This window comes from Oryzias latipes, chromosome 8, assembly GCF_053564925.1.
Source record: "Oryzias latipes strain Hd-rR chromosome 8, Olatipes_Hd-rR_3.1".
NCBI lineage: Eukaryota > Metazoa > Chordata > Actinopteri > Beloniformes > Adrianichthyidae > Oryzias > Oryzias latipes.
This window is the reverse complement of record NC_136244.1, coordinates 14,733,201-14,755,794: the sequence shown is the minus strand read 5'-3', so window position 1 is coordinate 14,755,794 and position 22,594 is coordinate 14,733,201. Positions and strand designations below refer to the sequence as shown.

Here is a 22,594-nt window from a genome sequence, read left to right as displayed (position 1 = left end):
GCTATCCAGCCATACAGTTTTGAATCAGATGCCAGCTACAAGTGGTTCATCAGAATGAAGCGGAGCAGGGAGCTTGTGGCCCGCCGAATGTAGCACCTCTAAGTCATCTGCTCCTAACCCATAACGATTTGTATGCATCCATTTTTGAATACCTAAAATTAAGCCGAAATACACAAATTTGGGAAGTAGTCCAAGTTTTGCGAATCCCCCAAATGTGCAAAAAATATATATATGTTTGAAAAATGTTTTTAATGCTCAGGGATTTTTAAAAATAGCTAGTGTTTTTCATGTGTTGTGTTCTTTTGCAGTTTTTACACATTAATTACAAGTAAACTGAATGAGTGAGTCATTTCTTATTTCACTTCACAGCTGCAGCTACAGAGGAAAAATAAAATGTTTATTTTGCACAATTACCATGATTTTAGTGGATCTTGTTTTTCACTGATGTCCTTTCTAATGGCAGCACTTCCATCAGATGTCTGTGGTTACCTCAAGGCCCCCGAGTGCCTCCTCAGTTGCGTAGGACTGAATCACTGTCATCTCCAAATGAGCAATAAGCCTCTGCAGTGCTGCTCTCCACACTGCTTGTCAAAAAAATAAAATAGTGGACATCACACTAATGGCAGACCTCTTACATCGAAATGTTAAACACATTCAAGATTTGACTCAAGTGAAGGAGGCGGTCTCTAATCTCAGCAGGTACTTTTGCCAAGGCAATCATTGGATGTGGCACTAAAACTGCGTTCACCTAATTTCACTTTATTTCAATCTGCTCTCAATGACACAAAAGCTCACTATTCCATGTCACCTCAGTTAGAGTTGCACTGCTGTTGTAAACTTGTGTTGAAAGCAGTTTCTGACATGAATATTACCATGACCCTCATAGAAATGGCTTCTGGGCACAGCTAATCTAATTTAACATGAGTAATGCTTCCTGTCATTAGCGAACGAACACAGTTGGGTCTCTCTAAAGGCTGTGGACCCTCATCTGCTAGGAGTAAAATTAGCCGCCAATTAAGGTTGTTTTTCATTTTTCGTCTGGTAGGTTCAACTTAATTGAATCATTGCTGGCTCACATGTGTTGATGCAGATTTCCAGTAGATGTCTGGAACTCCAAACTTTTCATTTCCGGTGCAGAGAACGTGGCAATAATCCTCCTTGCATAACAGCATCACAACTAACCTGCGCAGGTGAGTCAGATATGAGTCTGTTTGCAGCTGGTCGACACCAGGGGACTCTGTCCATGTGACGCACTGCATTGTGGGTGTCTGTCAGCTGCGTGTTGCTTAGATACCATGCATCTGTGGGGTGTTTGGTCTTCACAGTCACTAAGGAACCCTGAGCAAATGACTCAGGTCACAGGGTCAGCCTGGTGCCGACACACTATTATTGTAAATTTGCAGAAAAGCGGTTGCTCTCAAAGCCTTGTAGAAGAACTCTTCCCCCTTTGCAGTAAAGTCTGGAAATGCATCCAACTGGAATGTGATGATAAAGAGAATTCTTTTTTTTCCTCCTCTCCTGACAATTTTTTTTCCATTTTAGAAATAGACATACCTTCATTTCCGTGTGTTTTTCTGGTTCCTCTTGAACGATCTTAATGCCTTTAATGTGTGTTAAAAACACAGAGCAGTGTGAGTGTCATCAGGGTGGAAAATGGGCCAGTTTCGTCTAAAGTGGGGTGCTGTGGTTTATTAAAAGCATGTCGGTCAATGCAGATGTTTTACAGGCAGATTGTGTTTTTATGTCTTTGTTTGGTCATTTCCTTAGATATGTGAGTGTTATTGTAATGCTAGTTAAAAAGAAAAGTGAATGGTTTGTGATTGGTTAAAGATGTAAGTTTAGTAAAAAGAAAAAAATCTGCGACTTTAAAATCTACAGGCTTTTTGCCATTTTTACTCTGTAAATTGTACTTCCCCTTGTCACAAAGTTAAAATGTATCCATGAAGCCAATCTACACATCAAAATTACCGATGCATATTTCAGGAGTTAAAGTTTCATGTCAAAGCCCTTGCATCTTTTTAAATCTGGATCAGAGGCTGGCAGGTGGGACCCTTGTCTAAAACCTTGACAGCTGATTGGCTGGTAAAGTAGATCAGCTCATTCAGATGACAACTAATAAAGGAAATCCTCTCTTTAGGAGTCCCCTGACACCTGGCGCCTGAGACAACTGAGCTGGAAATGGATCGGACTGAATACGAGGAAGCAATGTGACAGGGAATGTTCCAGATTCCTGATGGATTGATTGATTACGGTGGAGGCAATGAATTATTGAACAGAGGTGTCAATCTTGTTGAAGGCTTGCATTGGATCATCTTTGATGCTGGAGCTCAAGAAACGAAGCTCTGACAGTTGATGGACTGTTTTTGGAGCTCAAATCAAAACGAACTGGGCGTCATCATGACTGAGGATGTAAACATAAACATATACACTGTGTTTCTGAATGGTCTTATCAATGGTGAGAGAGGGAGAGGAAGATAGAAGAGAGCTAGAAACTAGGGCACCGTTATCTGTCCCCCTTTTTTTTTTTTACTAACCACCAGGCACAAGGCAGAGAAGGAAAGAGCAAACCTTGGAGAGCAGACAGGACTTCAGCAGTGTGGTGAAGACGAGCAGACGTTCTGGATTCAACATTCAAGCCAAAAAACAGCAGCAACCTTTACTCGTGTCTTTAAAATAACTCGTGACATTCAGGCACTTCTGCACCTCCGTCGCTCGTGCGGGCGCCCTCTCTGCTTGCCACACACATTCCACAAACATGTTTGAGGAGCAGGTGATGAAGGTCAAGATAACATCTGTGGTGATGGTGGTTGGCATGTCGGCCATGCTTGCTGCAGTGGTGACGGACCACTGGGCAGTTCTGAGCCCCCGGGTGGATAAACTCAACACCACCTGCGAGGCGGCCCATTTTGGCCTCTGGAGGCTGTGCAAGAAGACCATCTTCATCGTGGAGAAGGACCCTCAGGGCAAAGGATGTGGCCCCATCAGCCTACCTGGAGGTACAAATAACCTTTACATTATTGTCTTTGTATTTGATTATAAGTATTTTGCTCACACAACCCCTGAAAACCTTGTCCATATGGAATATTTACGTGAAATTTAGGAGAAACATTTGTGAAACTAATAACTTTGGGTCAAATTTTGTAACTAAGTACCAAATTGTGATAAATAATCTAATTTACTGATAAAAATGTAATAAATTATGGCATTAAATAAGTCTGAATAAGTGTGAAGGATGTTGCATTAATTTAGAAAATATGCAAAAAGTTTTTTTTATGTAAGAAAAACATCTGTTATAAAGAGTGTCTGTGACATTGTTTGCGTTTGATGCTTTATTGTCAGTGCTGGGAAGCATCACTGATCAGCCCTTTTCATCTGTGTTGTCCCCCTTTAAGAAAATGGCACATGGTAGCACATATGCCGGCAAATGTGCGAGCATTCACACAAGCACATTTTATGGGGAGGGGGTTTAGACTAATGCTTCACAGCTCCATGGCCAGCCTCTCAACGAGCAGCCATTATCTTGCATGGAGGAAGTCAGTGAACAGACTGCCAATTAAGCACACACGAGCAGCTGAAGTCAAGTGCATAATGGAGCATTGCTTCCATCCTTCACAGCGAACCAAGACCCCAAAACCGCTCGTCCGTCAGACGGCAACAGAATGCGTTGGATCGTTTGTCAGCATACTGTCTGACATGCTCTATAATGAAATCCAGAGTCACAATATGGTTTATAACTTTAATGTCTTGAGTGCTGTTTATTGCACACTGTCATTATTGGCTTTGATCAAGAGAGACAGAAGACTGGGAAGACTTTGGTTTGAGGAGATAAACAAAACCAAAAAAAAATGCTCCATTGTGAAAATTGCATATGAGAATTTTTGTATGAAAGATGTTTTCTTTAAAGTGAGTGAACTTGATTAAACAGAAGGGGCTGCACCCGTCAGGTACAAAAGTACCTCATATGTTAATTTTAGAAACGCCTCCGCATAATGGAATACAATTGTACTTAGAAGTCAAAACGACAGCAACTTTCTTTCTTGTGGAGAAATAAAAATAATGCAGTGCAGTTTTAATTACAAGCTTTCATTAAGCAAAACCAGCCTTTGAGAAAGCCTTGTCTACTGGCCTCTGGCTGTGTGCACGTGCTTTGCAGCCTAACAGAGAGATTTTCCTCTGCCTATATCATTGACTTTGCCTCAGGCTCCAGCTCCTCAGGAACAGCACAAGCCTAAATGAAGTGTGGCTTCCTGCTCCAGCTCATGAGTTAGTGTCCACCTGGGAGACTGGAGAGCAGTGAAAGAGACTGAAAGGAAGACAATGATGGGAACATGTGGGCAGGAATGGGGCATTTTCAAGGAGGGAGGTAGAAGGCCTTAAGTGAAGGTTGTTGTGTTGTGTGTCACAAATGCAGGTAAACAAGAGCATTGGTGGTTGTGTGTGAGTATTTTTTTAATTTCTTTTAATTTTCAATCCTGTTACTCATTACAACCTGACAGATGTACACAGTGGCGGTTCTACCCTGAATTACTCCCCGGGCGAGACCCTCCTCTGCCCCCCCCCCCCCCCCCCCCCCCAATAGAGTCACTTTGTCCATTTATTGTAACTGAAAATACAGTTAGGAAATATTTAATAAACACAAATAATCTGAAATAAATATTATTAACTACAAATCACACTAATAATACACTAGAATAAATGTAACTGCAGCACTAAGAACAGAAAACACTAAAACCTAACCTTTGTGGCCTTCCTGATGCAAGCTTGTCAATAACGTCATCATATGAAATCTGCTCCCCCCTGAATGATTGATACTAACAACAGCAGGTTAGTGAGTTGCTCCTGAGACATTGGTGATCTCAGGTATGACTTGATCAACTGGAGTTTTGAAAAGCTAACAGCAGCAGCAGCAGCAGCAGCAGCATCAGCAGCATCAGCAGCAGCAGCAGCATGCTACCATCACAGCTTATTTAACATTATGAACTAATATACAACAATAAAACACAACAAAAACTTTGTGTTACAGCAGAGCAGACAGACACACAAATCATAACTAATGTTACAAGTTAAGGCAGAGCAAACATTTAAGAATAAATATCTTAAAAATGACGTTATTTGCAATATTTGGGCCTACTTCAGTTTTGGTCATGATAGACCAAACAAGAGATTTTTCCTCTGCAACGTTGTTGTTGTTGTAGGGCAGGTAGCATTCGAATTTAGAAAACGTGCATCTAGCTATGCGTTAATACCCTTTTCTTTGTCTCTTTTCTCCTCTTCTTCTCTTTTCTTTCTAAATTGGGCACCAGCTTTGACCTTTTTTCTCCATATTTCAGATGTTTTTGCATTTAGCATAAATGTCCTGACATAGGTATCAAGTCTGTCGACTAAACCAACTGTCATCTTAGTGAAAACATTGTTTTGTTTTCCCATTTTTTATTTGGGCATTTCACACAAAAATAACCAAAAAAGCATGATTTTTTTATACCTTTTTTATACTCGCAGCCCCCCCCGTTCGTCAAACATTTCCAGCAGGAGCGCGTGCAGCTGCACCCAGGGGCGCCAATTCGCTACATGGCGGTGCAATTTTTATTTTTATTTTTTCATCAAGCACTGAGCCGCGGCCCGCGACCGTTGCCCCCCTGGAAGAAGATCCAGCCAGGTTTGCGCATGCGTTTTGCGCTCCGTGCTCACCTCTCAGCCTGCACCCTTCACCCCGCGCCCCCTCCCTTCTCCTTCTTCACCCCGCGCCTCCTCCCTTCTCCTTCTCACACACATTTGCGTCTACTTCTCAAAGACAGGAGGGAGCGCAGCTGCGGGGCGGGGGCGCCGCCAGGTTTCAGGCTGTTACAAACTCTGTGATATAAGTAAACCAATAGTGGTGCATAAAGTATTTTACAAGAGCTGAGCCGCTGGCGCCGCCCCTCCGTCATTTTTCCGCCCCGGGCGATCGCCCGTATGGCCCGTGCCTAAAACCGCTACTGGATGTACAAAACAAGACGAAGTGGATCACTGAGATGTGGATCCGTCATTAATCCAGGAAGTTCTACAGAACTGCTGCAGCTTTCTCTGAGGCAGCAAGTGTCCTCTGCTTTTAATAAAGGATGTGATGCCATGCTGTGAAGACATAAGGAAACGGCTTAGCTGCTGTAAAGCTTCAATGCCTGTTTTAAATGTTATTTTTTAAAATGAGCAAATGAAAAAGGAGAGCATGATAAACAAATTCTGGGGGGTTTAAACTTTTTTCTATACTTTCACAAAGTCCTTAATGCCCATTTGGCTTTTAATTATTAAAGAAAAAAATAGTGAATTCAAATTCAGAAGATACTATCGCTTGATGATGTCAACAATAGTCGCCGTTCACCTACATTAGCACGTAGCTGTTAACACTCAGAAAATACATAACAACATCGATTTTAAAACTTTAAAAAGTAATGCAAAAACAAAAGCCATTACTCGCAGTAAAATCTAAACTTCTGTGCTTCAGAACACACTCATGTGAAGAAATGCGTTTCTCTTCAGCGCCACAACAACGCGGGTCACCCTGCCGGCAAAGGGATAGCCAGCCCTAAGTTGCTACAGCTCCTTCTTAAAAAACACTTTTGGACACCACTACATCTTTACATGCCCCTACAACTGGAGCAATATAGGGAGGAGCCAGAGATGTAGGGAAACTCTTCGGATTCAGCCTAAAAAATTCCTCGGCTGTTATATGGGCATATTTTGTCTAGATTGCAAAGGTTAGCTCCCAGCATGCAAATTAACTAGTCTGTAAAAAAGCTTTGTAGTCCATAAACTTTTTTACATGTGTATAAACTGTATTTTAACAAAGAAAATTGTTTATTTAGAAAATAAAAGTATTTATTTCTAAAATGTTTCATATTTATAAATTAAAGGATTAGCCAACATTGCACGGATGATATCTATTAACTTTGCACAAAAACCTGTGTAATAAACAAGCTTCATAAAGAAGCTTAATATCTGGCAGCTATCTCAGCCATTGCCTGGATATTGACTCCTTCATAATATCCCTTGATATTGCTTTTTCAAATTAATTTTTATTTTTGGAAGAAACCCATGTGAACCAGGCTAGTACCAATTCTTCAAATGCTCGTTTTTTTGCAATGTTCATTGTCCAAAGGAATGTGTTGTTTGGCAGCAATATTTATAAAAAGGTTGTGTTTGACTGCCAAAATAACATATATGTGGTTAGATTCTATATGGATCTTTAATATTACAGTTTCATACCATTGTCTCTCAGGTGTTGCTAAGCAATGTATTGGTTACTTCAATCATTCTAGCTTACTTAAAGTGCCTTCTACAGTACTTTGCCATTGGACAACAACACAAAATAACACATGTATTTTTTGTATTTTTAATAATTCACTTGTTTGAAGGTGTATTAGAATGTCCACATCTAAGACTACTCTTCACCTGAATGAACATCTCTAACTAATTTCTGTGTCTGCTTTTAGTTTAATGTTTAAAAGCTACCGAAGCACATTTTTAAAGTAAAAAAAAACTGTTAACCTGGCAACATATTGCTAAAGTCAACTACTCAGATCAAATTTAATAACACAAATTAACATATCCCAAAACAAAGGGGGAATTAGTCGTTAGCAGAAGCACATATGCACTTTTTACCAAACAAACATGCAGCTTTTCCATGAGAGGCTTGTGTAACTCAACATCAAAACAGAGAACCCAAATGACTTTTGCAATTAGCTTCCCACAAATGACGCATGACAGCTTGAGTGCAGTTCATATTAAGAAATAAATAAATAAAAACATCCAGCAAAGCCTTTATGGATCATATCATACAGCTCTGCTGGGAAATATAGAGTGTAAATGGAGCTTTTGTGAGCATGTCCGAACATCTGCACATATGTGCAAGAAGAGGCATGGGAGATGATTTCATTAATTGTTTTAGAGTGTCTTTAATGAGATTTTCCAGCTGTGAAGGTGCAAAATCTTGATAGTGCCTTACACAGAAATTTTACCTTCCAGAGAGTGGAGACCACAACAAATCAAAATAACAAAACAAAAAACAAAAAACAAAAGGAATATAGTAAAAGGTTTGGAGTTTAAAATCATCATTTAACAAATGTTCCAGATAATTGTCGTCATCACTAGGTAAGATTAGCCTGTTTTTATCTCCATAAGTAAGGTCAGACACCACAAATGTATGCATGATGGATTGTAAAGGACACAGAGGCCCTTTTGTGCTGTTGTGTCCCACTTTTATAAGGAAATCCTGGTGGAATTGTTTAACAAATAGTGCCAGCAATTAGTTAGGAGTGGACAGAGCTTTTTTTGTTGTTGCAACCTTCAAAACCATGGAATTTGCACATCAGACACTGTATTCATTTTCAAATCCCATTCTTAAGCGTTTTTCTTTTTGCTTTTGACTCGGTGTAAGAAGCAGACTTTTGGGTCTTCATAATACGTACCATATTTTCACCATAGGATGCAGTGTAATATAAGGTGAGCCATCAATGAATGGTCTATTTTCAAACTTATGTCATGTATGAGGCCCACTGCACTACATAGTGCATTAAATGAAACAAGAGTCAGCGATAAATATGTTAGTCAGACTTATTACCTGTGTTCACAGTAACTCTATGGCAATTCGGACACCATATTCAGTTCTACTTTTTTTATACGGGAAAATAAAATTTAACAAAGTAAAACCTAATAATTAGGATCACTTAAAAAAAGCTACTTATGAATCCACTGTATTCTGATGATGAAAATGGGGATAGTTTATAGAAAAAATAAATTTGGCATTGGGGACCATGGGATGGTCCTGCTAGCCCTGGTCTGGGTGTCTGCCTGGACTGACCGGCAGACACTCTATCTGCTATACCATGCCATATCTGGGGGCCCTGGCTGCCACTACAGCTTCGCCAGGGGTCTTGGTGTGGGGACGGCCGGGCACTCTCCCTCTGTAGGCATTCCATTATCCACCTCAGCAGAACATAAACACCCATCTGAGTACAGGTGTCAGCTCACCTTAGGACAATAGTATGTGTGACAGATTGAAATGCTTTACATGTGTTGGTTTGTGTGCATATGTGTGTGTGAACTGTGGTTGTGTTGAGCACATGTTGACATGATTGTGCATTAAGATTTTTGGAGCCAAGTGGTAAGTTTGTAACACTTGAGTGTGTGTGCGGGCAGGCCACGCCCCTTTTGACTAACATTTACACCAGACAGTAATGATGATAGTCCTCCAGCATCTTGTTGCCTAATGATTGAACACCCCCCCCCCCCCTCCCGCCACCACCACCTCTGTATTCCTCCAGATTTCCTAAACTCTCCCTTTCTTCTGTTCCCTTACCTCCGGTCTCCAAATTCCCTTTGTCCAACAAAACAATAAAAAGGATACAAATGTAATCAATTTAAATAAAGTTTAGGCTAAATTCCAAAGGCATTTATACAAATACACACCTTGTGTGACAGAAGATCCAGAAACCCCTGTTGTAACAGTAAAATATGTCCAACACAAGAGGTCTTCAGCTCCTATCTGTCTGCTCAGCTGTTGAACAGAACAAGTTAGAAAAAAATAAAAATACATGTTTTTTGCAAAAATTGTTCAAACCCAATGCATTATGGTTGATATTCGCCAATCTAGTGAACATCAATGCACATTAGTTTTTCACACAGACTTCTGAGAAATTGCTAGGGCACTGGTTTTTCAGACTGAATTGCTAAAACCAATTTTTCTGTGACTACACTAACTCCCAACTTTGTCAAAAAAAAACACAGTCTTACACCACTACACGTTAGCCATGTTAGTATATTCAAAATACCTGAAAATCTGCATTTACTCCAAACGCGATTCGCACTTGACGGCCCAGACATGTGTGAGGAGGTACCACCAAATGTATGACCGGTGTATGCTTTGGCAATCACATCTCATGTCTGGGTTCGTGCAATCATTCAGATATTTTTCTGGTTCGCTCCTACTGCAGGAGCTGCATCTAAATGAAACTCGGCATCCGCCTTGTTTCTGTCTCTCTGCGACCCATTTTGAAGGCTTACTGTCCCGCATTATCCAGAGTGGGGAAAAAATTAAAAACAAGGATAAAAGAAGAAGACCTTTTTTTTATTATTGTCTCAGTGAAAATAAGAAAAGTTTCAGCTGTATATAAAAATATACAGCTGCCCCCCTATTTCTGCCCGCCAGCCAGCCTCCTGGGGTCACATGTCCAAAGATAAGTCCCTGATTGGTAGATGTGACACGGCAACCATACCATAGCTTAGATATTAGAACTTTGGCCCAAACTGCGCCCGGTGCTCAAATCGCGATCCCAAGATCTCAGATTGTGCCAATACCAACGACTTAAAATTGAAACTAGCTGGTACAGATGCGCAAATCGGTGTGAATGCAGATTTACTCCAAACCTTGCTTGCCACAAGTAAAGGAATAGACTGATATCACTAAAACAAACATTACTGTGACTATGCTACCTCCCAACCATGTTAGTAACATGTAAAAAAATAAAAAACACAGTCCGACACCGCTGTACATTAGCCACATCAGCATTCTCAATAACACTCAATCATAAATATATACACAAGGTGCTCCAAATTATAAGGCACACTTTATTTTCATTTTTTTTTTTTTTAACTAAGGCTTTTGCCTTACAGTGTGGAAAATTTTGTAGTTTTAGTCCTGAGTTTTTGTCCTTTAATCCACTTCATTTGTTGCTTTTTATCCTGTTTCGCCTCGTGTTTTAACCTTGTAGAACACTTAGAAGACATTTTTGTCCAAAGGGCTAAAGTTGCAACAGCTGCATCATTTTCTCCATCTGATTTGACTGTGAATTAATTGTTCTCTTTATGCAGCTAGGTAAGAGAAGTCATTGATAAAACATATTCTCTTGAATGTTTTTCTAAAAACAACAAATGTTGCAGAGCTTTTTTTTTTTATAGGTCAAAAAAATGGTTCCAAGGAAAAGTTGAGTTTAAGGAGTAAAAAATAGGCACAGTGACTGATGGAGAAGGAAGAATTGCGAGGGGAGTAACCGCAAATTGGAAACTTCACATCAAAGAGAGAAGGCGAGTATTTAATGGACAGAGGTGAAACTAAAATGACAGGCAATGCCCCACTCTAATCACCCTCCCCCTGGAACTAAATCTCCCCATTAGCCAGACTGCAAGGTCGATGACACGCACCCAGAGGTTCTCCTCCCAGCTCAGTGCTCACAGTTAAGAGTTTTGATCATCATGGAGTGTCTCACCTTTTCCAGATCACATATACAATGAAAATAAATGACTCATTAAACACCAAACAGGAAAACATACCTCAGAAGTAGCAGCAGCAAATGCATTTTCCCAATATTGTTCAAAACTATTGCAGTCATTTGTGAAAGATTGCTAAGTGATAAGGTAAATTGGATGAATCATATCTGTTTAACCAGAACTCCCACCTTCCTTCTGCCTTACAAGCAAAATGAATTTGTGAGGAAAAACAAGGTTTGTCTATTTTGTCTTGTAAGTAACAAAACACGTATTCTCTTTTTTGTGTCTAATGTGGACTGATTAGACAAGTGATGAGGTTAATAAAATGCTGATGAAACTCCACAACAAGCCCTGAAAACTCGATTTCTCTGTGTAAATCAAAATGTTCTTTTTTCCCCGATCTGTGTGTTGCTGTCAAATGTTTTTAGAGACTGGAAAAAAATTTAATAGCAAACACTTATTATGTTAGATTAGTTTTGCCCCAGAGGTAAAGACAGCAAATGAGAGAAAGGCTAATGAAAATAATATATTTGCAGAGCACAGCTGCTCTGTGAACCTGCCCCCCAGAATGCACTAACACCAGCATAGATCAGCTGAAAGAGCACATTAGAAAACTCACATAAAAACAGTTATAATATATTTTTTTAGATTTATAAATAAATTGGACTAGCCAAAACCTGCAGCAGGCTGTTGCTAGGTTACGTCTTCAGTAATTCTTTCCCATCCAAAGTAACACAAACATTTCCTCTGTTCCTTGATGCACACACACAAATCAACACACAAACAATGTCTGTCTCTGTGTAGACACACCAACTGTCTGTTTTATGGGTTTAATCTCAGCACTCTTTTGGCCTTTTGGCCCCCCCACCCACATGTTAGCCGAACTGCCTTAGAGACACCAAGTAGAGGGATGGATGATTAGGAAATGATTCCTCCCAGATCCATTTCTTTTCAACTCCTAAACTTTATTGAGGACCGTGGTTGGAAGATGAGCAAGAAAAGTAAAAACATGTATATCAGATTGATATTTTCTTTTTTAGAAGAGCTGCTGCACGATGGGGTAGTGTTTAGCACTCTCACAGCGAGAAGTCCCAAGTTTGAGTCCCAGCAGGGTTCCTTCCAAGAGGAATTTGCATGTTCTCCTCATGCATGGGTTTGTAAGCAGTCTGGCTTCCAAAAAGATGCTTTATAGCTTATTTGGTAACTCTAAATTGCCTCTTACATGTGAATGTGCGTGGCTTTGTGGCCCTGCAACAAACTGGAGACCTGCCCAGGGTGTGCCCTGTCTTGTTTGTTGGGATAAGCTCCAGCAGCCCCCAGAGGGACCTAGCAGGCTTGGACACTGGATGGATGGAGAAAAACAGAGAATAATTCTAGGTGTTCATGATTAAAGCAAATCACAAGACTGTACTGCAAAATGCTCCGCTGGAATGTGTTTTACAGGAATATGTGTCATAGTAGATATGGTTCTCAGCCTCCGAATTCTGACACAGAGTGAAAACAAGCAAAATAGTGGATTGGGCAACCCTTTATTTTGAAAATTTCCCTCAAAGGAAATGTTATTTTTTACTAGGTTTGAGTAAGTTTAAATGCTTGTCCATACAGGAAGGCATAAACATTAACATATTTTCAGTATTTGTTTAGTAAAAGACACTTTTGGGCTGTATTTCTGCCTCTTGGCTGGATCCCCTCAGCAAATCCCAGATATGATGCTGGACACGAGACACAGGAATTAAAAGGATTAAGTCAGAAATTGAATTTAGGCTAAAAATGTTTATATTGTTTGGCTTATAACAACAATGCAAACCCGATATTACAAAAAACATTTAGATAAAATCAAAATGAGGACATTTAGCTCTCTGTGTGTTAAATGCAGTGGGTTTGTTGGGTTGGCTGGGATTTTTTTCATCATAGCACTATAGCTGTTTGCACAGGCAGGTATAACTTTTGTCCAGCTCCTGCTGATTAATCTTCCTCTTTCTCTCTTTTTTCTCCTCACCTTCTCTTTCAAATCCTTCGGTTGCCCTTCCTGACTTTTACTATGCAGCAAAAAACTGTTCCTACTTCAAACACTTCACATCAGGAGAGGAATCAGAAGTTTTTGAAGTGAAGACTCAAAAAGGTAGGTGTGTCTCCACAGTTACAAAGACACAAGGTTACCAAGACGGGGGTCTATCATGAATAAGAAACAGCAAACGGATTAATTTTTAAAAACTTGTACAACAACAAAAACAGCTAAAAAAAGGTTGAGCAATAGTAAAAACTAAATTCTCAGCACCTTATATCACCTGCACCACATAGTACTTCATGAGTAGTTAAGAAAAAAACAACCACACAGAAACTTAATCTAAATGACCCATCCATTAAATGGTAAAAAGAAAAATACATTTAAAAACGATTTTTCTTACATTTAAATTTAATTTAAACATTAAATAGAACTGAAAGATGTGCAGTTTCAATTTGGAAAATTACACTGAATCAATTTAAATATCAGGGGGAAAAAAGAACATTAAAATGTTAGCTGAAAAGCTTTTATAAAAGTAACAATGCAGGTCTCAGGACTAAATTTTAACCTATTCTAGCCTGAATTTGTTGGCAGCTATAACACAAAATATATTTTCCTGTGTTTTTTCAGTCAAGGTGATACTTTAAGTGGAATCCTTGATTAAATGGGAAGTTGCAAATGAGCACCATATGGCAAGACAAGATTAAAAGTCCCAACAGTAAATTTTTAGTCTACTTCTGAAACCTCTGAAATTAAATGAAAACTAAAGGTTGCATAAAAACAAAATGTAGTCATTTTTATTCTACAAAATTTTTTTTAAAACTACAAAATAAAAATGTATAGTTTACCACTTGAAATAGGAATACAATCTGAGGTTTTGTTGTTAACTATATTGTACTTTTAAAATAAACACACTTTCACAACGAGTTCATCTTTTCATCTCTCCGATGAGCTGATGTCTCCAACTTTACATGAAAGAACAGTGGCGGAAAAAAGGCACTCATCTGGATACTTATGGAGGTCATTATTTTAGTGTTTTAGATACAGGTATACAACCACAAACATCAATAAAAAGGATGAGTTTGATTTGTGGCGAGAGCTACAAGGTTTAAATATTTGATCAGAAAAAGCATCATATCTTAGCCTATGGAGTTAAAAATAGCAGTGATCAAATCTTAAAAGTCCCACTCCGACCATCTCTTTTCTACTTCAAAAGCGTTCCCAGTGTTCTTTTCCTTCTAATTATGCCGGTTTAGCTAAAAGAAAAAAAACCTGTGTCGATTTCCAGGACATAGAGCGGATGTTGTTTATCAGAAATTAGCTTTGTGGGTGGGACTGTTGGGGTGGAGAAAGCCCACCCCCTTCCCATCAGCCATCTGTTTACGTTCTTTCCCTCAAGCTTACAGCCCTTCACGACTCCAACCTAACATTAAAAAGGGCAAGCAATGTTGAAGCTATTCAGCCAAACAGTTTAAAGCCAGATGCCAGCTCAGACGAGGAAAACAAAGACGCACACGGATCCACTTTTCCGTAAGTGGATGCATTAAATGGAGTGGAGCAGGGAACTTGTGGCTTGCTTCTACATCACAGCTACAATTTCTATCCAATGGCATTTTTACGTTTGCTCCTGATTCACAACCATTTGGGTCAAAAAATACTCAGGGACTCAGTTTTAATCTTTATTTTATTTATGCTACAAAAACATGTTAAACACACCAAAAATGTGATTTTCATCAGAGTGGGTCTTTAAGATTTTTGGGAGTTCACAAAAAAGCAAGTGAAGGTTGAGCAGAGGATTAAATGGTGTAAGAAGAAGAAAGATTTTAGTGAAATAAAAGTAAGGTGTTGCAAAATATAAAAGCTTATATACTGAGGGATCCACATGACTGGAAACTAAGAAAGAAGAAACACACGACATCAATTGTTAGACAGAAAGACTGAGTAACAAAACATGTTCCGCACATGAAGGTAATAAAGATTAGGAATCATAAAGATAAAGGAAAATGATGAGAGTTCTGATGAATGAGGGAAGCATGGACAAATGAAATAAAATTTGTGACTGGAGAAGATAACATTGGGCCAGCAGTGAAGAAAATTTAGAGAAGCTAGCTGATTTAAAAGCCTTTAAATTTTCTCAAAAAGCAGCAGCTTAGAAAAAAAAGAAAGAATGATCACATGAAATGTAGTTTGAAACCTGGCTGAGATGAACCATTTAAAAAACATGAATTCAAAATGAGATGAGCTGTCATCTGAGCTTTCCCATGTTGGCAGTGGTGATGGACAGATCGACAGATGTGCTTAGGCAGGAGCGGTCACAGACTTAAGTATTCAAAGATTGAGATGAGATGTAGAAGCAGGTAGCGGAAGGGAGCTTGCAGAAGTGAAGGTATGCATAAGAACAAGGAAGATCAAACAAGATTTCTGCTCAAACGAGAAAGAAGCCATTTATTGAATCCCGTAAAACCAGGAAGGTTTAAAAAGTAGATAAAGCTAGAATCAGCCAACTGAAGAGGTAAGTAGTGCTCACAAGGTAAGGTAAAACAAAAACCATTTGTTGATGGATAGGACTGTAAAGAATGGCAGAAAACCAAAGAACCAACAGTTAAAGATGAGGACTTCTTTTTTCGAATATCCAGGAATATGAATGTTTACATTGGAGGAGGCCATTAAGGCTGAGCAGCTTTTAAGTGTAAAGATAGCAGGAGCTGGGCAATTCAATTTAATTTTATTTATAAAGCCCAATTTTACAACAATATCCATCTCAATGGGATTCATATTAGTAATTTTATAGTAAACATGAAATCATAAAGAACATGAAGTCATAGAATTCAGTAGGTAAACAAACTAAGCTAAATTGGGCATCCCTGCCCTTTGACCCTCCTTCTCTGTTACTGATACACTGACCACACCCACGAAACTGGCAGGTTACAATTTCATGACATTCCTTAGAGTGTCCGGATGAGCCTCAAAGGAAATGCAAGGTGCACCTGTGCTCCCCTTCAGATGTGGCCGCCAGGCTACGACCCTCAACGCAGCACCTGTATGGGTCAACCCCTGTACAGGTTCTTGTGACTGGAGATTAATGAAAGACTCCTTTAAGGAGAATCGCAAAGGACCATCTTAGATAAAAGCAGACACATTTTTTAACCCTGGTATGACTGTGACAGGTGGAGAGATCGATACAGAACACAAACAAAAGCATGAAATATCACTCAAAAACAAACTAAAATGCATAATCCTCACAGTACCCCTCCCTTAACCCTTGTGCTATTTTAGATGACCCCACCCTTACATTGACGTGTTCTCTCTACCATAACAAAGGTGGATAAAGGTGGAAAGATTCCATGTAATCCATGGACACCAGTGAAGATCACAAATCATTGAAGAAAAAAGGTTCAGCGCACTGTCTACTGGGTCTAGATGACCCAACTCCCAATGTTAAAGTGCCTAGGATAGCACAAGGGTTAAAGGGCAGATTCCAGATGGCCGAATACAGTACAAAACTTAGAAGGAGGAGACCTGCATGGAACAGCAACAGAAAAAAAATTAAATCAGAACAGTTCAAGTTCCTGCTGGGAAACGGAGGTAAGGGATGTGGGAAACCTCTCCTCAGGAAAAAGCAGAAGGATGAATCCTGAAGACTCTCCAAGGAAACATGAAAGGGTGCAATCCCAGCAACCCTTCAGGACAGGAAACACCATTTTAAGGGAGAACTGGCAATCTGGAACAGACAGAAACATGGATGATTAACCATTGCTTAAACCAGGTTGGTCAGGTCATTCTGTCAGGAACAGGTGGATGAAAGATCAAAAATGCAGGAGACAAGGATCGGTGGCAGACACTTAAACTTTTTTTTATTTAAAAATAAATAAAAAACAGAAAACCACGAGGTAAAGGGGCAACAAAAGAGTGACCCGACAACGAAGAACTGAAAACCAGACGCTTAAATACAGTGAGGGCAAACCAAAGAAAGAAATTGTGCACAATCTTCACAGAAAAAGGAGAATTGCTGCTGGAAAAGCACTCTCTTTGTCTCTCTGTCTTTGACTAAGGCTAAAAACACACATTCAAATCCTCCACTTAGATAGCAGCTTCTCAAACAATGCGAAACAGGGAGCCCTATTTAAAAATATATATATATATATATATATATTAAAAGGTTGTCTTTATTCTTACTTTATGGAATAATACATCAAGTATTAAACGTAGACTAAATGTAAGAAAACACAAAGTGCAAGAAGAGATTTTAAGAACCTGTTTCCATGTAAATCCTTCGTTGATCACAGCTGTCACAGTGAGGTAAAGAGGATTTTGAAATTTTGATCTAAAAAAACTCCCCAAAGCACAGGGGGCATGACGAATGACATTTGTTCTAATCTCCTTGTTACAAACCTGCAGCCTCTCATCTGTCCACTAAATAGTACTCATTTTGGTTTGAATTGATCTGGATGTTAAGTGTAGCTAATTCGAAGGCTAATTATTAGTTACATAACTCATTTGAGTGCTTTTGAACCTTACTTTTGTTAAACCCCTGTTCCACCTCCTTCTTATCCTTGTTTACTCTCACTTCCTGCCCCTATGTCTTTTCCTAGTTCTCTTTCTTTGTTTTTAAGTTTTCTTTATTTTTGTGCAGAGTATAATATCTCAGCAGCAGCCATCGCCATCTTCAGTCTGTTTTTCATGATCCTGGGCACACTATGTGTCATCTTCTCCTTTGGGAAGGCGCGGGATTACCTGCTCCGGCCTGCTGGGATGTTTTTTGCTTTTGCAGGTCAGACATGGCTCAAAAAATTGAGCTGTTTTCAATTGATAACACTAATTAACATCCTGGTGTTGTTTTTCTGACCTGAGTGAGTACAAACCAAACAACCCTTCTGATCCATACAGGCCTTTGCATCATCATCTCTGTTGAGGTAATGCGTCAGTCAGTCAAGAGAATGATTGACAGTGACGAGACCATTTGGATTGAATACTACTACTCTTGGTCGTTCACCTGTGCCTGCGCCTCCTTCATGCTGCTCATCCTCGGCGGAATCGCCCTGCTCCTTATCTCCATGCCACATATGCCCCGAAACCCCTGGGAGACCTGCATGGACGCTGAGGCGGACACTTTGGAGTAGCCACAGGTGTTCCCAGAGGCGTCTCAGGTAAAGGAATAAAAAATGTGAATAGTTTTGTGTTGAAATTCAATCATCTAACCACCAGAATAAAACGTTTTCTTAGGATCAGGACTTTCTTCTGGTGGTATAGGCTGGCGCCAGTGTTTGACCGCCATCAGTGTGTGAATGTGTGTTTGTGTGAGGGCAAAGCGCTATATGAGTACATACCATTTACTCTGTATTTGCTGTATTCCTGTGCAGGACCACTGGGATGCTGGAGCCTATCCCAGCTACTAAAGGGTCAAAATGGGGGTTCACCCTGGACAGTCTGGCAGTCAATCACAGGGGCTATTTATTTATATTTAATATATTAAAAAATTATTTCATTGTTGCTTTTAAGATTTATTTTGAAAATCTGGAAATTGCCTAAATAAAACCGAAGAAAGGATACCACTGGATTATTAAAAACTATGCCTATTTTATCACAGACAAAAAAAAAAGTACAGAATATCTAAGGCAAACAACGGTTTTTATTACTAAAATAGATGACCTATTAAAGTAAGATTAAGGTAAACCTTTTTATTCTTAACGTTACTCAAGTATAACCTTCTGAGCATTTTGCAATTTGAAGAAAATTAATGTTTTTACTAAAAATAAATGCTGTTTTGCTTGAATTTGACTAATACCTGCAGAATGTGTCCACAGTTAGCTGTTTATGATGGAAATATATGCATTTGAAATACATTTATGCTTTAATTGTAAAAATAGGAAATAAAAGGCATAATTGGTTTTAACTTGTTACTTATATGTAAATAATAGCATTAAGCTAGATGAGGCAGCTATAAATAGACAAGTCTTTTTTATTGAATTTCTAATAGATTTGCAGGAATAAAGTCCATTATTTACATTTATTTGACTTTTTGCATAAGTGTCTTCGGCTTATCTTCGTATAAACAAATGCAATGTGGCCTGTTTTTTTATCATTCCAAGAAACATTAATTAATCATTTTTAGTTCAGATTTTTCTAAAATCTAAACATTGTTTGGCACATCTGAGACTTATCCTAATATTTCCATACATTTTATTGATTTGTTTTTCAGACCCAAAGATTCATGTTAGCAATCTCTTTCATATAGCAACTTGTTATTGTACACAAACTGAACCATTTTTCCCCTCTGTCACCTTAACCCTGTAATCATTCAGGCGGTGCAGGTGCTGAAAAATAAAAAACTATCATAAATGCCTCCGTTCGGCAGCAGAAAACACAGAAACTGTTGTTTGATGTCATCATTTATAACTCACAAATGTGTCCCATACATTTCACATTGATCACAAAAACATCTGTTTAAGCTTAAGCTATTATTTAATCAACCAGAGAAACCCAATGTCACACTGAAGGAGATGACATTTCCAGGTTTTTCAAAGCATTTCTTAAAAATCCAATAGAGTCAATGCAGATCAAAAGGTCTTTTGAAATTTGGGTTATGTATGTATGTGATGACATTTAACAAGTAAATAATTAAAGTAAAAGGAAATGGTAAATGTTTTTTTTTTCTTCCTTTAGGTATGTTTGTAATATTTGTAAATCTCAAATGTGTCTACAATCATATTTTCCAAAACAATAAAATGCATTTTAATCAATTCAATTTTTTGTCATCTTTTATTGAAAATTATTTTTATTTGACAACAGATTTCTAATGAAGTCAAATGGAATTTTTTTTTGTTTTCATGGTTTTTAGGGGACTATGTGCTGTGCATGAATATTTGTATTTGCTGGAGATGATACCAGCTGTCGTCAGGTAAAACAGGGGGACACCCTGGTCCCCTTGGGGAATCCCAACAAACCCCCATCAGAGGAACACAAAGTAGGAGGTAACAAGAGAAAAGAACAGAATCTGCTGAATAAACTTTGAAAGGTTTTCTTCATTTACGTTAACTTACTAAAACTTATTCAAGCTTATTATAACCCAGAAATAAAAAATTAAAAAATCAGATTTAAGGAAAAAAACACAAAAAAGTGTTCTCAGTTTGTCATATAGATTTGTCCACTTTTTTATATTTCTTTATGAACTGTTCAATTTATCACTAGTGATGTGCATTAAGAGGACAGTCACACGCTGTGCATGGAAGGTGGACGTATCCTCCTGTAGACAAAGGAAGTTGCCATCTGTGAATCAGTGCTGTGCCTGTAAATCTGTCGTTCCCTTCCTTGACCTCTGACTGAGTGCTGTCAAAGCTGCCACTATTTTCTTCACGCTACAAACTGTACAAGCATTTCCATTCCACTTTGTCCCAAGGAGGGACAAGCTGGCACAAAGGTTCAGAATCACAGCCTTAGATTTTCAGCAAGTCTCTTCAGAAGGAGGAGAGAAGATTTGACAGGATGGAGGACATAGAACAACTCAACTGAATGGAAAAGAGTGGAATGGATCCAAAATGACCAAGAAGCATGACAAAATCCAGTGGATTAAGCAATGAAATTCAATCCTTCGGACTGTCTTTGTTAGTTTTTTAAATCAGGCTGAAACAAAAGAAACAAAGAAGCTGTTATGTTATTGGGGAAAAAACACATTCACACTCCATTGTGGGTTTAGATCATTATTTGTCATCTTGCATGTTTATGAAGGCAGTTTTTATTCATTTGCTTTTTCTTTTTAAATTTTCTTCTTTTTTTTAAACATTTTTCTTGTTTTTTGTGATGCATAAAAATCTGTTCAGGGAGAGGTTAGCAAAAAGTGCACCACTGACGAAAGCTGTGGCACCATTTGGATTCAAAGAACAATTTGTGGTTCTGCTAGTCCTCACAAAACATATGATTTGTGTTTTTTAATCAAACATTTATAAATAAAAGCAAACCTGCAAAAGTACAGGAAATGAACAGAGGTGTAGCATCTTTTGGCTTGTTTTTGTCAACGGTTGTGCTTTCCTGATGCTTGACAGCCAATAACTGACACTTGAGCCTAAAGATAAGAAAGCACCGTTTTTGCTGAGATAACTCCTTTGCCCAACCGACACACAGGTTCTTCATGTGCAGGCAACACTCCAGTCCCTTTAATGTACTTTTAACTTCAGATTTTTTTCTGCACTTCAGTTAAGTGAGACTGGATTTACTTCTCTTCAATCCTGCCGCTCCCTCTCTGACTCACTGCCATTTTCCGTCCTTTCTCCCTTTGCCATTTTGTCAGTGTTTCTCTTCTGCCCACATCTCCTTCTTACTTCTGTCTTCTTTCCTTTTCAGACAGATTTTTCCCATTTTACTGCCTGACATCTTTATTTTCTGCTCTTGATTTTTTTACCATTCTGATTGAATTCCATTTAACAAGTCTTCTCGTTGACTTCTGTTATTCCTTTTTCCTAAACTGTCCTCCCCCCCCCCCCATATTTGATCCAATCCTCACAGGGCAATAGGCTAATTCTTACTTTATTTCTCAGGTTTTTCCTTCTCTGCTCCCCCGTCCCACCTTTCCTGTCTATCTTTCTGCTCCAGTGCACTCTTGAGCAGGCACTCTGCTGTCTAAAGACTTGGATCGGCAGTGACTGTTGAGAGGAGATAGAACTGTAATAAGGCAGTTCAGTCCAACTCAAGGAGTGCAAAGCAGTACCAGTTCTTTGTCTGTAAACAAGCTGTGGGAGGAAGAGGGGATGATGGAACAGAGCTCATGAAAAACTGACTCAGAAATCTTGCCTTTTTTTAACCCATTTTGTTCTTTTCTAAAATCTTCGAAGTCCCACTCTGATCATCTTTTGATCTATTTTAAAGTTTCCCCAGCGATCTTTGCAGTCTTTTAATTATGTTTATGCCGTTTTGTAGCCAAACAAAAAAAAACCTGTGTCAATTTCTAGGACACAGTTTCTACAAAACAGCAAGAATTCATTGGAAATTCATGTCTGAGTTGTGGGCGAGACTGTTAAAGCGCTGTAAGCCTGTCCACACTTCCCGTTATCCATTTGTTTACACTCTCTTCTGCCAGCTCATAGCCCTTCACAACCCTAACCTAACGTTACCAGTGCAACAAAAATGGCGAGCAATTTTAAGATGAACTTTCTGTATATGTTCTCCATCATCAGAAAAGAAAACATAATTTTTAGCCCAGTTTTTCTTAATTAATGTTTCCTGGAGGATTGAACAGACACCAGTAAATTATTTTCTGACTGTTATGTAGAATATAGCTCTATTTCTTTTGTGAGTATGGGTGATAAGTGCAGTTTCTAAGCCTTAATTAAAAACTAATCACATCATAATGAGACA

The 22,594-nt window shown here is 38.9% G+C and overlaps 1 protein-coding gene across 2 annotated transcripts; it reads left to right on the top strand.

Moving 5' to 3' along the window:
- Nucleotides 1-2,549: 2,549 nt before the first annotated feature.
- On the top strand, nucleotides 2,550-19,991 carry LOC101167711 (voltage-dependent calcium channel gamma-1 subunit-like). 2 transcript variants are annotated; one of them, XM_004071481.5, is made up of 5 exons: nucleotides 2,550-2,996; nucleotides 13,289-13,363; nucleotides 17,880-18,017; nucleotides 18,134-18,393; nucleotides 18,607-19,991. In XM_004071481.5, exons 1-4 carry the CDS (start codon nucleotides 2,756-2,758, stop codon nucleotides 18,364-18,366), a joined length of 687 nt encoding a protein of 228 aa, XP_004071529.1. In that variant the 5' UTR covers nucleotides 2,550-2,755; the 3' UTR covers nucleotides 18,367-18,393; nucleotides 18,607-19,991. The 2 variants fall into 2 exon arrangements, with proteins under 2 accessions (XP_004071529.1, XP_011476548.1); XM_011478246.4 differs by having other exon boundaries at nucleotides 18,470-18,608.
- Nucleotides 19,992-22,594: the final 2,603 nt, after the last annotated feature.